This window comes from Squalius cephalus (genome assembly GCF_949319135.1).
Source record: "Squalius cephalus genome assembly, chromosome: 15".
In the NCBI taxonomy this organism is placed as follows: Eukaryota; Metazoa; Chordata; class Actinopteri; order Cypriniformes; family Leuciscidae; genus Squalius; species Squalius cephalus.
Genome location: NC_137136.1, coordinates 27,349,407 through 27,365,605, shown reverse-complemented (window position 1 = coordinate 27,365,605; position 16,199 = coordinate 27,349,407). Strand labels below are relative to the sequence as shown.

The 16,199-nt window shown below is 41.0% G+C and overlaps 1 protein-coding gene across 4 annotated transcripts in view; it reads left to right on the top strand.

Annotated features, from left to right (window-relative positions):
- enpp2 (ectonucleotide pyrophosphatase/phosphodiesterase 2) overlaps positions 1-14,241 on the top strand; it is a 48,054-nt gene extending 33,813 nt beyond the window's left edge. For 2 of the 4 annotated variants that reach the window (XM_079895306.1, XM_079895305.1), the window contains exons 20-25: positions 7,163-7,302; positions 7,409-7,544; positions 7,869-7,946; positions 11,213-11,345; positions 12,790-12,943; positions 13,371-14,241. In XM_079895306.1, coding sequence (XP_079751432.1) covers positions 7,163-7,302; positions 7,409-7,544; positions 7,869-7,946; positions 11,213-11,345; positions 12,790-12,943; positions 13,371-13,541 — 812 coding nt within the window. In that variant the 3' untranslated portion in view covers positions 13,542-14,241. The remainder of the gene's footprint in view (positions 1-7,162; positions 7,303-7,408; positions 7,545-7,868; positions 7,947-11,212; positions 11,346-12,789; positions 12,944-13,370) is intronic. The other 2 variants (XM_079895307.1, XR_013823752.1) reach the window with 2 other exon arrangements.
- The last annotated feature ends 1,958 nt before the right edge of the window (positions 14,242-16,199 follow it).

The following is a 16,199-nucleotide window of genomic DNA, read 5'->3' as shown; positions in this document are numbered from 1 at the left end:
GTGAAATCCTCTATATTATGGCGAGTGAAAGATACACTAAGTGTGTGCACCCCTGCCCTATATTTCTCACGGGTGGAGACACGCATCAGTTGTGTGTACACTGTTAGGAGCGCAGCACGCACAGGCAGTTCTCGAGGGGGCTGCCTGTGAACACTGTGAAAGTACTATAGAGTGCTGCGCTCCCACTTGGCTCGCGATCCCCGCGGTTCGGGTCCCGCGTCCGTTGAGGCGGCGCGGTGGCTTGGATCGTGGGGATCGCAGAAGGATCTCGCGGATGAGAACGAGACTGCCGAGGCACTTTCATGTTCATCATCCGCAGATTCTATAACGCTCGCTCACGACGCAGAAGCCCGCGATGTGGCTTCTTCTGCCCGTGACGAGTGCCCGATGCTCGAGCTATCTGCTTCTGAGGAAGTGGATGTGCTCAGCATCGGGAACGAGGAACATGAGTCACACTCGTCGGTGTTGTTAAAAATAAAAAGTAAAAAGTTGTCCCACTACATTGCAATACAGAATCTATAGCTCGGATCTCGCGTTTGTCGAGGCAGCGCGTAGATGACGGCTACTCTGCAATAAAGATTCTGTGTGGGTGCGAGGCATGCACTGTCAGCTCCTGAGGGTGCTGGCTGTGGTTTTTAAGAAATATCTCGACGCACACAGCCGTGCGTTTCGGGTGTTTCAGCCTCGCGCCCGTTGACTTTCTTTTCGAAGAGATGAAAGCCAAATATATTGTGAATGACTCGAATCTCGCGTTTGTCGAGGCAGCGCTTAGATTACGAGTCTGCAATAAAAGGGACACGCGATCTGTGAAATAATACTGTTTGGGTGCGAGGCATTCACAATCAGCTCCTGAGGGTGCTGGCAGTGTTCATTGAGAAATATATCGGCGCGCGTGCAATCCGTGCGCTGTCGGATGTTTCAACCTCGCACCTGATGACTTTCTTCTCGAGGGATGAAAGCCAAATATATTGTAACGGCTCGAATCTCGCGTTTGCCGAGGCAGCGTGTAGATTACGAGACCGTATAAATAAATATTAAAACAGTATTGTCTGGTGATTATGGCTGCATTCAATTCTATGAATTAATATGATGGAATTGAAATGATATATTATATATTTATATATTATCTGATTTTAAGAAGTTAGATATTTTAATTCAACCTACCATCCAGACCGTGTTTCACTTATCGAGTGTTTTTGGCTGCATTTAATTCTGAAGAATTAAAATGATGAGCAGCGAACGTCGAAAATCGTTTAAGATTTTTCCCTGCCGGTCCTCCGCTTCAGGGTATCGAAAACGAGACGAAGATGGCAGAACTCTACTGGTCAAAGGGGCCATATAAATTGTTCCCCTACCAGAGAAAGAGTCCGGGTTTTACAGCCGGTACTTTATAGTTCCAAAGGAGGATGGCGGGCTGAGGCCGATTTTAGATTTGAGACCGTTGAATCGTTCTCTGAGGAGATTCAGGTTCAAGATGCTCACTGTTCCCATCATCGTGAATCAAATCAGATCCGAGGATTGGTTTGTCACGATAGATCTAAAAGACGCCTATTTTCATGTCTCCATCCTTCCATGTCACAGGAGGTTCCTGAGGTTCGCTTTCGGGGGCGAAGCGTACCAATATCGGGTTCTTCCGTGCGGCCTAGCACTCTCTCCCCACACGTTCACTAAGTGTATGAATGCAGCTCTGGCTCCACTGAGGCTTCAGGGCATCCGTATTCTGAATTATATCGATGACTGGCTCATATTGGCCCAGTCTCGAGAAATGGCAATTCGGCATCGAGATGTCGTTCTTGGCCACATTCAGAAATTGGGGTTGAGACTCAACACTAGGAAAAGTGTGTTAGAACCAGCTCAGAAAACTACTTCTCTGGGCATAGTATGGAATTCGGTTACGATGCAGGCACGTATGTCTCCCGCACGTATTGAAATCCATCCTGACCATGGTGTCAGGGATAAAGCTAGGCCAGGCCATCACTGTAAAGCAATTTCAAAGACTGCTGGGCCTCATGGCAGCGGCATCCAACATAATTCCTTTGGGCCTTCTTCACATGAGGCCCCTTCAGTGGTGGCTCAAAGCCAAGGGGTTTTTCCCCCAAGGGGAATCCGTTCCGTATAATAAAGGTTACGCGCAGATGCCTTCGTTCCTTATTAATATGGAAGAAATCTTGGTTCTTGTCCCAAGGGCCAGTATTAGGGGCGTCATGTCGCCAGAAAACCATTTCAACAGACGCTTCCCTCACTGGCTGGGGCGCGGTTATCGGCGCTTTGCCAGGGGTCTGTGGCAGGACCTTCATCATTCTTGGCATATAAATTGCCTAGAAATGTTGGCTGTGTTCAGGGCTCTGAGGAGTTTCCTCCCAGACATCAAAGGTTACCACGTCTTGATACGTTCGGACAATACATCAGTGGTAGCGTATCTGAACCGACAAGGGGGACTCAGATCGCGCCCTCTATCCAGATTGGCGCATCAGATTATTTTATGGTCCTAAGGGAAAATATTATCTATAAGAGCAATATATGTCCCGGGGGTTCAGAATCAGGGAGCAGACATCCTGTCAAGGCAGGGGCTGAGGCCCGGGGAATAGAGACTCCATCCAGAGGTGGTGGAGCTGATATGGCAGAGGTTTGGACCAATGGAAGTGGATCTGTTGCGTCTCAAGGGACGTCCCACTGTCCATTTTGGTTCTCCCTCACTCATCCAGCCCCGTTGGGGTTGGATGCCATGGTACAGGCCTGGCCGAGGCTTCGCCTGTACGCTTTTCCCCCGATCGCTTTGCTCCCGGGAGTCCTGGAGAGGGTCCGTCAGGAGGGCATCAGTCTTCTTCTGGTAGCCCCGTTTTGGCCGGCCCGAGTATGGTTTTCGGATTTAATTTCACTCCTGATAGCTCCGCCATGGCAGATTCCTCTGAGGAAGGATCTGTTATCTCAGGCGGAGGGTACTATATTCCATCCTCGCCCAGAGCTGTGGAAATTGTGGGTCTGGCCTCTGAGGGGGCTCAGTACCTAAATGCTGTTCTATCATTTGGGGTGCACGGAACCATACTTATCTCTGGGGTTCCGTCTACTAGGAGATTATATGGCCTTAAGTGGAATGTTCTTCCACTTGGTATAGAGAACATGAGTTAGGCCCAGTTAACTGCCCAGTGGCTTCAGTTCTGGATTTTCTTCAAGATCGTTCTCTGCGAATCTCTCCCCGTCCACATGGATGGTGCACATGGATGCCATTGCGGCGTTCCATGCACCACTGAATATTGGGCCTTTGGGGAGGCACCATCTGGTCATACTATTTCTCCTTGGTACATAGAGGATGAGACTGACAGTCAGGTCCAGGGTTCCTTCCTGGTACCTGGCGGTGGTTCTCGAAGGGTTATCCCTGGCTCCCTTCGAATCCCTTCAGTCGGCTTTGCCTAGGACCTCACGTTCTAGATAGCCTTTCTCTTAGCTACTTCTTATAAAGAGACTGGGAGACCTCCAAGCCCTGGCATTAACGCCAGCTTGCTTGGGGTTTGCCCCGGCGGAGTTAGGGCCATCCTGCATCCGAGACCCAGCTATGTGCCTTAAGTGCAATTTAACATGGCTAGGTCCATGGTCCTGCAAGCATTTCATCCTCCACCACATGTGTCGGCAGAAGAGAAGAGGTTCCTTGCTCTGCCAGTCAGAGTTCCGAGTATTACCTTGAGAGGTCCTCTTCTTGGAGGAGGTCGGACTTACTGTAGTGTGTTTCGGGTCACCTAATGAGGGGCTCCCGGCTAAACAAACCATAAGTAGGCCTACAAGGTGCGCAATTTGCCTTCACCTTTGGCCGTAAGGGCTCATTCTACTAGAGGCATGGTGTCCTCTAGAGCCCTCCTCTTGGGAGTGCCCCTCCAGGAGATCTGTGAGGCAAGCCGGTTGGGCTACCCCACACACTTTTATCAGGTTTTATAGTCTGCACCTCCCTAGTACGCCTGGCGCACATGTGCTCTTGTCCTAGATGGGTGCCTGAGTTCAGTTTCACTCTAGGGCAGGCCTTTTCTCGGTGCGTGGCCTAGTGGGCATTCGTTCCCCAAAGAGTCGTTTTCAACGACGCAGTGCGAGTTCCCTCGAAAGGGAACGTCTCGGGTTATGACTATAACCCTTGTTCCCTGAGAAGGGAACGAGACACTGCGTCGTCCTGCCACGCCCCCCAATGCCTGAGAGCGGCTTGCTTCATCGCGAGGCTAATGTGTGTGTGTGTCAGCGTCACTTTTATGCATCCGGTTATGCCGTCACATGTTACGTCGTGACGCAACACCAATCAGGATTGGATTAGTTTCATTCATACTTCAGAGGCGCACGCTAAGGGAGCGTCCCCAAAGAGTCGTTTTCAACGACGCAGTGTCTCCTTCCCTTCTCAGGGAACAACGGTTATAGTCATAACCCGAGACGTTTTTCGGAACGTATGTGATCGGAGAGAAAGATGAGGCCTTTTTCTCTGACTACGTTTGAATGTGTGAGTTAAGTATTTAACTGTTGGTGAGATGAGATGAGATAATGCAACGCTGACATAGGCTACAGTACAATGACAGTTGCACAGATGTTGGGAGTTGGGAACTGGTGAGAAAAATGTCCTACCCGGTAACTTTACCAGTAATAATAACAATATTAATTTAGTTCTACTTAACGGTTCCTGAACGCTGTAACTAACAGCTGCCCAGCCATCAACACAGCCGCGTGTGATTTGTTTAGGTCTATATCTGTATTCTAAGAGTTATTATTACTTGTATGCATGGGCGAGGCTAGCCCCTTTTTAGGGGTGCTTCAGCACCCCTAAAAAGGAGCTCAGCACCCCTAAAACTTGGAGTAAGAAATGTTGTTATTCTAAAAATATATATATATTTTTTTGTCTTTGACAAGGTTAAATAATGTTCTTCATCTTCAGTCCGCAGCAGCGCCAAGCAGAGCGCAGGTCAGAAACTGTTTGTTCATCTGAGCCTCATTGGTCTTTCACTTCTCGTCAATGTCAGAATATTTGAGATGACCAATCAAATCAAAGTAGGCGGGCTTTATGTTCACAGAAGCTGCTGTGCGCGAATTTTACATGGAATTTTAGCAGCACGACTGACGCTTCAGTTTACGGTCAAGTGCGAGTTAAGAAGATGTAAGTAGCTAAACTAAACATTTTATATTTGACAGTTTTTTAGGTCATAAATGTTAAACGAATGACAAAAATAATTAGAAAAATAATAAACTTTTGTCTAATTTCGCCATTTTGAGCTGAAAATAGGCCTATATAACGTGTAATTATGTCATTGTGAGGGGACAAGGAACATTAACAAAGCCGTTTTCATAGGCACAAGATTAATAATGCATGTGTACATGTTGAGAATTAATATAATACAATTTGTAGCCTTCGGTAAATTAAAAAAGTTCAGCTTTAGGAGGGGAAGAGACAGGGCAAGATCAGGAGACTGAGAGAAAAAGACAGAGTGATGGAGATGAGGAGAGAGCAGGTTTTAAATCTATTTCTTATCCTTTTTTGGCCTTCAAACGTCTTGAAATGCACATATCAGAGAAATAAAAATGTTTAACCCCATAACAACCTCAAATTTATGACCTCTTTGATTATAAAGCCCTGTCTACGGCCATGTATTACTCCTAGATCAATAATTAATGTGTACATATTGTGAATGAATTTAATAAACTTAGTTACCTAGCTTTCCTGGTAGCTTTGTCTGAGAAAATGATTCATAAATCAACCTATCAGTTGACCCTATGTTTACTTTCTTCACTGACAGACAAAAATGAAAAGCCTATATCAGTCAAAGCTCAGCTTTAGGAGGGGAAAAGACAGAGCAAGATAAAAACTAAGAGACAAAGAGTGTGATGCTGATGAAGTGTGGAAAATAAACAGCTGCCCGCACATTGTTTTAAAGCTGTTGTTATCCAATTTTTTTGGCCTTCAAAACATCTTAAAATGCACATATGTAGATCAGAGAAATCAAAATTTTCTCGGGGGAGCATGCCCCCGAACCCCCCTAAATACCTCGCATTTGGTACCTCAGTGATTATAAAACCCTGCCATATGCATGTTACTGGATGAATGAATGAAACTAGTTAATAATGCGCATTAGACCATAAACTAACTTTTTTTTTTTTTTTAAATCATACCCTCATTGGGGGCTGAGCCCCCCTAAAATGAAAATCCTAGAATCGCCCCTGCTTGTATGGATCTCGTTAATAACTTGACAGCACTTAAATGTGTATTCTTACAAGTTAAAGAACAAATGTTTGTGCAATTCCTCTTTTTTTCACCTTTTATGAGGCCAAAAAAAAAAAAAAACTGGCTGGTAAAAAGTCACTGTGGCGGGTGGATTTTTAAATCCACCTGCCACAGTGGCTGGTGGTCAAAAAAGTTAACTTCAGGCCCTGCTTGCAAGTATGCAATGGCTAAAGGTCCTTTTTGGAGCCCCCATCAATTTAATTGTGTAGAAAAGATCATGATTTTGCAGAATATTTTCATTTTGTGTTCCACAGAAGAAAGTAAGTCATATGGAACAGTGTTTCCCATTCATTAACTATGTCCCCCCACAGTTTTATAATTAACCGAAGATATAACGCAACGGGCACCAGTTACGATTTATTTTCACATTTGCATAATTTCCAACATTTTTATGGGCAGATGATTACAGCATTTCACTAGATTTGTAATGAGACACATATGTATTCACAGAAATTTCACAGAAATTGCTAGTGACAGGAAAATGAGAACAAAGGAAACTAGAATTAAACCAAAACAGAACATACACGTGACAATAACATGTTGGCAAATAACAGTGTTTTTATTTTTGGGTGAACTAACCCTTGTCTGGCTTAAAGGGATTATTCAGCCAAAAACATTTATTCATTTTAAGAACACAAATACATTTTTAATAATTAACATAATTTTTGCCCATCCACTTAAAGTCCATACAACCAATACTTTCAAACTTCAAAATGTACATAAAGACATTGTAATCCATATGAATCAAGCACTTTGATCCAAGTTTTCTGAACAGACATTATCGCTTTTTGAAAATGTTTGGTTTTGTGGACTTTTAACTAATTGATGGAGTACTATTTTGTTATTCTGTTTTTTTTTTTTTTTCATATTAAGAGATTACTCCTACTTTTGATTTTGTTTTTCATTTTTCATTTTTAGACAACAAGAATCTTCCTTATGGTCGTCCAGCGGTCATGTTCCGCACCAAATACTGCATCCTTCATCATAGTGAATACATTAGCGGCTACAGTGAAGCTTTGTCTATGCCTCTCTGGACATCTTATACTGTATCTAAGCAGGTACAATTTACAAAATTATGTTAGTTTGTTGTCAATTCACAAAAAATAAAATAGGTAAACTGTTGTATTAGAGTCTGAACTTGAATGTGTGGCTTTTGTGTTGTAGGTAGATTTCACCCCTCTGACTGAGGATCTGAGTAACTGTGTTCGGCCTGATATTAGAGTTCTTCCAGCCTACAGTCAGTCCTGCTCAAGCTACCGCGCAGACAAACAGATCTCCTACAGCTTCCTCTATCCACCTCGTGAGGCTTCCTTCTCTTTATAGTGTACACCCTAGCCTCAGTAATGTCATGTACTAAATATAAGCCAATTCCAGAAACCAGCAAGACAGAATTAGTACAGCATTGGGCTTATGTCCTGAAAATCAAGTTTATAGGACCCAAAACTGTGTCAAAGGATACAATTAAAATTGATATCTCAATTGATAGAATTTGGTCAGAGCATATTTTTAGTACACAGGTTTTAGTGTTTTTAGAACACAAAATTGGTTTAAAAACTGCAAGAATTTTGACTTTATTATTCGATGTCTGTAAAAAAAAAAAAAATTATGATCTTACAATTGACAGAGCTTTCCTCCACCCTGGAACCGAGATATGATGCTGTTCTCATTACCAATACTGTACCAATGTATCCAGCATTCAAACGTAAGTGTTCCTTTAATGCTTGCATTGATTCCTCATTGAGTCACCAAAGATTATAACCACATTTTTTTCACAATAATTTAAAGTCTTAAAATCTTTTTTTGTGAGTGCATGTTATAGGCCTTTTGTGAACAATTCATCCATGCATGTTTCTTTTACTTTTTTACATTTTGACCTTGTAATTAATCAAAGTGTCATGACTGGACCTTCTGGGGAAAATTACACTTGATCATATAATTAAAGAGCAAGGAGGAAAACATATTTGATGTGCTGTCTATATCTAAAGGTTTGATCTTGAATTGAGACTGAGCTCTCAGATTACCCAACATCTGTTGAAAAATACCTAAAGTGACAAAATAAGCCTAAAGATGGAGAAGGGTAGGAGGAGGGATGCTTGAGAAACACCATCAGAGGGAGGTAGGCTAAGTTACTGCTTATATACCCTTGTAACATGATTGATGGGATTAAACGAACAAGCTCCTCATCTGAACATCTTTTAGTGTGCTTAAACCCTGCCCCTGCAAACTTGCATTCATCTGCCTCCCTTTTTGAGTGCCACACCCAAATCTCAAAATCTAATAAACAACAACTGATAGATAGAAGCAAGTCCCCGTCCTACATTTTTTCTTTTCCGATAATCTGTTTCACTCGGATGGATGTCACAATACAGAACAAAAGATCGGTTGCTAGTTCCACTTCATCAAGACTTAAACAGGAATTTTTACTCCCATCTGCACTTTTCATATCACAAGAATGTAAAAAGCAAGATGTTTTAGTCTTATCGTTTATGATAAAGTGTTTACAAATATTATTGAGCCACAAATCTAAAGAAACATTACCCTCATTTTATGTTTGCTATTAGGTTTGCTGGGATGGTTTGTATCTTTTAGGAAATCACAAGTTTTACTTAACCATTATGGCCCCCAGGAAACCCTACAAAAAAAGGTGAAAATGAAATTAAGTGTGTGTGCGAGAGTGAATTAATTTGTACATCTGTCTGTGAATTAGAAGCATATGTGTGTGTGGCCTGTAGTAGCACTTTGAAACCAAGCCACCTAAGAGCCACCTCTGTTTCAGAAGAAGGAACTGTACACACACGTCAAAGGAAATTAGTCCCCACAAAGACACCCAAACAAAATGCTTACTCAAATATTCACAGAAAACATCATTTAGATGTAAATAAAATTTCCTTTATACTAGTTCAGGTTTACAAACAAATTCCCCACATGTAATATGCCTCTCTGGAATCTGTAAATGTGTATTTAGAGGGTTTGGCAGCAGAGGTGAAAGGAGAGTGCAGTGATGAATGGTGTGTCTGCTTTAGATTAGCTGTGCTAGGCTCAGGCAGTTAACTGAGCTGCCACCCACAGAGGGACACAACCCATTCCATAGCTTACAGCAGAATGTGTTCTGTCTTTTTTCAAAACATGTTTTAAAAAATCCTCTCTTACTACTCTGTACTAAATTTAAAGAGCTATTTCTAAAGTATTTAACTCATTCAAATTGTTTTGTTGGTATAAATTAATGTATTTGTCATACGAGTGGTTGTAGTAATCGCTCAAAGACAATGGAGCATCCAAAATAAAAACTTTATTTCTATTTGAACCAGGAACACCCAGGTGATTGCAGGAGTAATATTAATCATAGAACACAATGTCTCAAAACAATGACAATAACCAACAGACTGCAAACTAAATACACATGACAAACAAGGGAACTAGACAAGAAATGGGATAACATAATGGTTAACAATAGAAACAAATGGGCACATAATCAGAAACCAAGGAAGCTAAAACTAAATAGAGTGAAGGAACAGGAAAAAACATAAACGGAACATAATCATGACATAACTCCCCCTCCCGGTGGAGCTGACTGAGGGAGGAGCTAGGGTGGAGTTTTGCTGATGATCCAGGCCAAACCTGGGGCAGAAATGGTCTTATGATTGGGAGATACCAGGGTCTGTGGCTCTACCAGTGGAGAAAATGTAATGGCCCACTTGTATCACGTGTGCCTTGATAACCAATCACATTGCAGCCTTGATGGATGCAAAATTATCCATGATTTCTCTTATTAAATTTTTTTTGTCGTAATTTCTAAAATAGATAAATCCAAAACAAATATTTAAGGGCAAATTTTCCCATAAAAGCAGTTTATTGAGTGTAGTGAAACCTCTTCTCCATTGACTTCTATCTATAAAAACGGCCTCTGGTCTCCTTTCCAATTATTTTCCAACTAACAGACTGACAGTCCGAGGTGAAGTCATGAGCCTGGAAGCTCTGCTTCTGGCTCTGGAATGGTCTGAGCAGTAGGCGATGATTCTTAGGCTGACCTGGCAGTAAGATCCAGTCTTGGTCCACATCGGGTGGCTGGCTCTGGCTCCATTGTTGGAGTGGGCTCTAGTGTGGGGTCCGTGGCAGGCTCAGGCTTGGGCTCTAGTTCCGTGGTGGGCACGGGCTTCATCACTGGGCCCATGGCGGGTGCGGGGCTGAAGGGTTCCTCCTCCTCTGCCGCACATACAATGAAGGAGGATCCAATCATTGTATGTGCATGCATAAGATGATATTTTTACCAGCTGATAACTTGTGAAGAGCTTGTAAAAATGAAGATTATAAACAACTAAAGATCTGCTGCAGGGTAATGCCTGTACCAAACTGTAATGGGTAAAGCTGTTCCTATGATGAGGAAAACCAGATATGCTTGATCATTCTGTCCTTTTTAGGGTTACATCTTGTGACACCATGTATTATGTGACTGTAAGGTGTAACATGAGGACTGAGTGTATAAATTTGTGTCATGGTTTGAATCATTCTGAACATAGATTCTGAAAAATGTCATACTTTGTCCGACACTGAAGTATTATCATATAGTAGGCTATTGTATTGTATCGTACTCATGTACAAGAAGTAAGATTTTATTCTTTTTTGATGGTGCTCTTTTTCAGATTTCCAGCAAACTTCTAGAATTCACAGTACTAAGAAATTCTGAAATATGCATTCAATTAAATCTTTCACTCAAAATCATTATGCTTAAGTTTAATCTCTGTTCTGTCCTTTAAAGGTGCATTTCTCATCCTAACTTTTAACAATTCATCTCTCTCTCTCTCTCTCTCTCTCTCTCTCTCTCTCTCTCTCTCTCTCTCTCTCTCTCTCTCTCTCTCTCTCTCTCTCTCTCTCTCTCTCTCTCTCTCTCTCTCTCTCTCTCTCTCTCTCTCTCTCTCTCTCTCTCTCTCTCTCTCTCTCTCTCTCTCTCTCTCTCTCTCTCTCTCTCAGGTGTGTGGGGTTATTTCCAGAAATCACTTGTGAAACGTTATGCTAGTGAGAGAAATGGAGTGAATGTGGTTGTTGGGCCCATCTTCGACTATGACTACAATGGTCTTAGAGATTCAGCAGAGACAATAAAACAGTAAGTTGTCTTCACAGTCTTATACTTATCACATATACAGTACATTTATTAATTTTGCCACGGAACAGTGAGAGAGGACTCAAGCACAGAATGAGTTTTAAACAGTTTATTGAGACACAGCAGGCAGGACAAGAGATGGTAGGAAAGGAGGTGAACATAATCCAACAGACTTGACTTTGACTTGACCCACACAACAGGAAACATAGACAGGAACAACATACAACGAAATCCACAACTGAAACAATGGGAAAGAAAGCAAATGAGGCAATAAGTAACACAGGTAGCAAAACACACTCGATTACAACGACCTGGCAAAATTAGTGAGAGAGAACACAATAAATAAGTAGCAGAGATCATGAGAAACAGGTGAGCACACTCAGAACAATGACTTAAAGAGGGCTTGAACAAGGGGGCGTGGTAACAGGAAACATGGAGACTGGAGGAGAGGAGCACATGGCCAACACAAACAGAGACAGAGCCTTGTGCCCAAGCACAACAAACAAGGAAACATTAAACCAAGATAAGACAGACAGAACAGACAGATGAGAACCCTGACAAATTTAAGTGCACATACAGTGGATATAAAAAGTCTACACACCCTGTTAAAACAGCTGATTTTTGTTATATAAAAAATTAAATGATGATAAATCATATCAGAACTTTTGCACCTTTGATGTAAAAACCTATGCAGTGCCACTGAAATCCAAAGCGATACATTCCAGAGAAAAAATAAAAAATTAAATAACCTGCATGAGTGTGATAATTGGGTTTGTGACTGTTTGGTTTCTTAGCTAAATTAGCTAATTGAATTAGCTAAGCATTAAGTTCATGTGAAACAGTACACACCTGTCTTCACCTAAAGATTTTTCTGACATCTTAATTGTATGCTAATACAAGAGCCATGTACCACAAAGAGCTTATGAAGCATCAGTAGGATCTCATTGTTGAAAGGTATCGCTCAGGTGAGGGCTACAAAAACATTTCCAAGGCAATAGATATAGTTCTTATATGATTTATCTTTGTTTCATTTTTTCCATCATAAAAATACAGCTATTTAAACAGGGGTGTGTAGACATACTGTATGCATACGTTATGATTTTACTAGTTATCCCAAAGAAATGACCAGTAGTTGACTGGTCTGTGGGTCAGAGTTTATCTTATGTAATTGACTCCACATGCAGCAGCAGCAGCAGCAGCATCAGCGGTTTTTGCTCTTTCTGGCAAAAGCAATACTGTGTTGACAGACAGTATGTGAGTGGAAAGAATGTCTGTGCATCTGAGATGATGTGGGGTGACAAATAAAAGTATGCATATCTCCATTACCAGATTCATAATGCAACTGTTGACACAAAACTAGCATTTTACAAGCCCTAATACTGTATGTACATAATTTAATTTGATATAATCCTTCAGTCTGAGTATGTAACTCTTTCTTTGTTTACAGATATGTCAGTGGTTCTGTGCAAATCCCAACTCATTACTACATTGTTGTTACAAGTTGTCTGGATTACACACAGACTCCTGACTCCTGTGCTGGCCCTCTAAGTGCATTCTCTTTCATTCTTCCACACCGATCAGATAATGATGAGACCTGTAATGTAAGTTCTCTCCTCTCCTCTCCTCTCCTCTCCTCTCCTCTCCTCTCCTCTCCTCTCCTCTCCTCTCCTCTCCTCTCCTCTCCTCTCCTCTCCTCTCCTCATGCTGTTTATTACCAGACAAGAACATTACTCAGTAACATTACTTACTTTGTTAAATGGAAGCTTAGCAGGCAGTCTCACTGTTATGTAAGATAGTAAATATGCAACTATTCCGCTGTCAGAATAATTTCTGCTAATACAATCACTTACCAAACTTACCTGTGCCAAGTTACATGGACAGGAGCGCCAAAATCATACTTTTAAAAATTCCAGTGTGAATATGTTCGCTGCAAATGTATGGCCCCTCACCATTTTCAACTAAAAACTAAGGAGTCTATAATTGAAGTCAGAGGCAAAAACAGCATTAAACACACTTTTTGTCATCCAGAGTTCAGAAGACGACTCAAAGTGGGTGGAGGAACTAATGAAGACACACACAGCGCGCCTACGGGACGTGGAGTTACTCACAGGACTAGACTTTTATCGTCGCACCAGCAGGACCTATGAGGAGATTCTCTCTCTAAAAGTGTACTTGCACACATACGAAAGTGAGATCTAAACCACTGCATCCCTGCATTAGCATTCCCTACATCTTAACTGTCAGAATGCAGAAGTAAGGTGTATATTTTTATAGAATCTATCATATTTATTTTTGGTTGCACTTTATTTTAAGGTGTCCGTGTTGTAGTATAGTTATGCATTTAAGTACCGAGTAGTAATAATTAGCTACATGTACTTAGTATAGAGTTAGGAATGGGGTTGGTTTAGGGTTAGTTGCATGTAGTTATGCACAATTTATTGTAATTACTATAGTAACTACATGTAACATGTACTGTAACAAGGACACTATAAAATAAAGTGTTAACTATTTTTTTTATTGCTAGTCCTTAAGTGTATGTTTTTACATTCTCCCACTTTATGACTGTAAATTATAACCATGAGTAAATTTTCTTGTTTATGAATTTTGTAATACTGTGTAAATGTGTTGACTGGTGATGTTTATGTGCTCAAAGTAACCAATTTTTTTTAATGTCTGTACAAATTGTCCTGTTTTAACATTTACAAAATGTTTTGTTTCAGGCCATTAAAGATTTTAGACCATTAACATGATCGTTTTAAAGAGAATAGCTCCGACTGCTGGTTATATGGCAGTTTGCAGGTTATTGTCCAACAAGAGATTATTTCTTGTATATGTTACTTTTGTTGCTCACAATGTTTTATTTTATGGATCATCAATAAACATACAACAGCCTTGTGTTAAATGTTTGTCTCTTTCATCCAGAGTTCATTACATTCAAAGGTTATTTTGGTTAGAAGTACATTAAAATAATGAAGGCAGGCAGGACTTTAGAATCCTCTTGAATAAACACAGGCAGAAAGTACAATAATCCAATGCAGGGGCTGATGAGGATACAGATCCACAGTAGACTTGATAAAGGAAACAATGTCCAATAAATCTTTAAATGGAAAAAAAGTATAAATATAAACAAGTCAAACAAGTTTTTCAAATAAATCCAGGCATGGGCCACAAGAGAACAGGCAAATCCAAGGATGTTTATCTTAACAAAGGAACACCAAGACTGAAAAGTTACAAACAAATTAAATTAGATAAATCCAGGGGCGTAGCCAACAGACGGGTCTGATGGATATATGCCATAGTATAATGCTTGAGTTCGATTGACATCTTTATCCAGGCAGTCTCAAGCAATTTCGCACCTGTGAGTTTGTGTATTCACCAATTCAGTTATAATTTGTGTAACGCGTCTGGTGGCTGTAGAAAGTGCACGATGAAAGAGATGGTGATAGATACAATGGTTGAATCAGAAATCACCCCATATACCTTCAAATAGGGCGTTATTTGAGGGGACCGCCACTTGTAGTGGTGTCCGAAACCACAGTGTACTTTATTGAGTGCACTTATTCAATCCCACATTGCACTACAACAACAAGTGTAATCCCATGCTTCCTAATGATATCTCCCAAGGGTAGCATACTGTATGTGAACAGAAAATGTCCTAGTACTGAGCCTTGTGGTACTCCATACTTAACTTGTGATTGATATGATATCTCTTCATTTACTGCTACAAACTGATAATGGTCAGATAAGTATGATTTCAACCATGCTAGTGCAAATCCACTAATGTCAACGTAGTTTTCGAGTTTATTCAGAAGAATGTTGTGGTCTATAGTGTCAAATGCAGCACTAAGATCGAGTAACACTAATAGACAGATTCAACCACAATCGGATGATAAGAGCAAATTTTTAACTCTAAGAGCAGTCTCAGTACTTTGATATGGTTTACTTTAAATCCACACTGGAAATACTCACAGACAACATTTCTTTCTAAAAAGGATCATGGTTGTGAGGATACAGCCTTTTCTAGTATTTTTGACAAAAAGGTAGATTTGAGATCGGCCTGTAATTGACTAGTTCTCTAGGAACAAGTTGTGGTTTTTTTATAAGAGGTTTAATAATAGTCAACTTAAAAGTTTTCAGGATCTATGACCTCTGGAAGCATCTCTTTCAGTAGCTTAGTCGGTATAGAGTCTAACAGACATGTTGTTGATTAAGATGATTTAAAGAGTTTAGATAATCCTTCCTCTCATATTGCAACGAATTAATGGAATTTTTCCTTAGTAGAGATGCGCGGATGGGCTATTATTTCATCCGCAACCGCATCACAAAACTCATCATCCGTCCGCCATCCATCCGCACCAACGTTTTTGACCAATTTTCAAAACCGCACCCGCCCGCCATCCGCTTAATGCATGCATATATTTTTCATTTGATTGGTTCATTTGATTGGTTCAACCGCCCGCCACCCGTCCGAATTTAATTAAAAAATAATTTTTCGTCACGTCATCCGCCCAATCCACGGTTTATCCGTGGATTCCGTGGCTGTAACCGCCAACCGCGCATCTCTATTCCTTAGGGAGACTACAATGCACTCCCTTATGCGATACTGTAGTAGACGGTTGCATAGTTATAATTTTCTCTCTAATATTATCAATCTTGTAAGTAAAGAAGTTCATAAAGTCATTACTGCTGTGTTCTTTGGAAACTTCAGAAGAAGCTTTATTTCTTGTTAATTTAGCCACTGTATCAAATAAATACCTAGGGTTGTTTATTTTCTAAGAGAGTCGAAACATAAGCAGATCTAACGGTTTTTAAGGCCTTTCTGTACGCAATCGTGCTCTCTCTCCACGAAATGCAAAA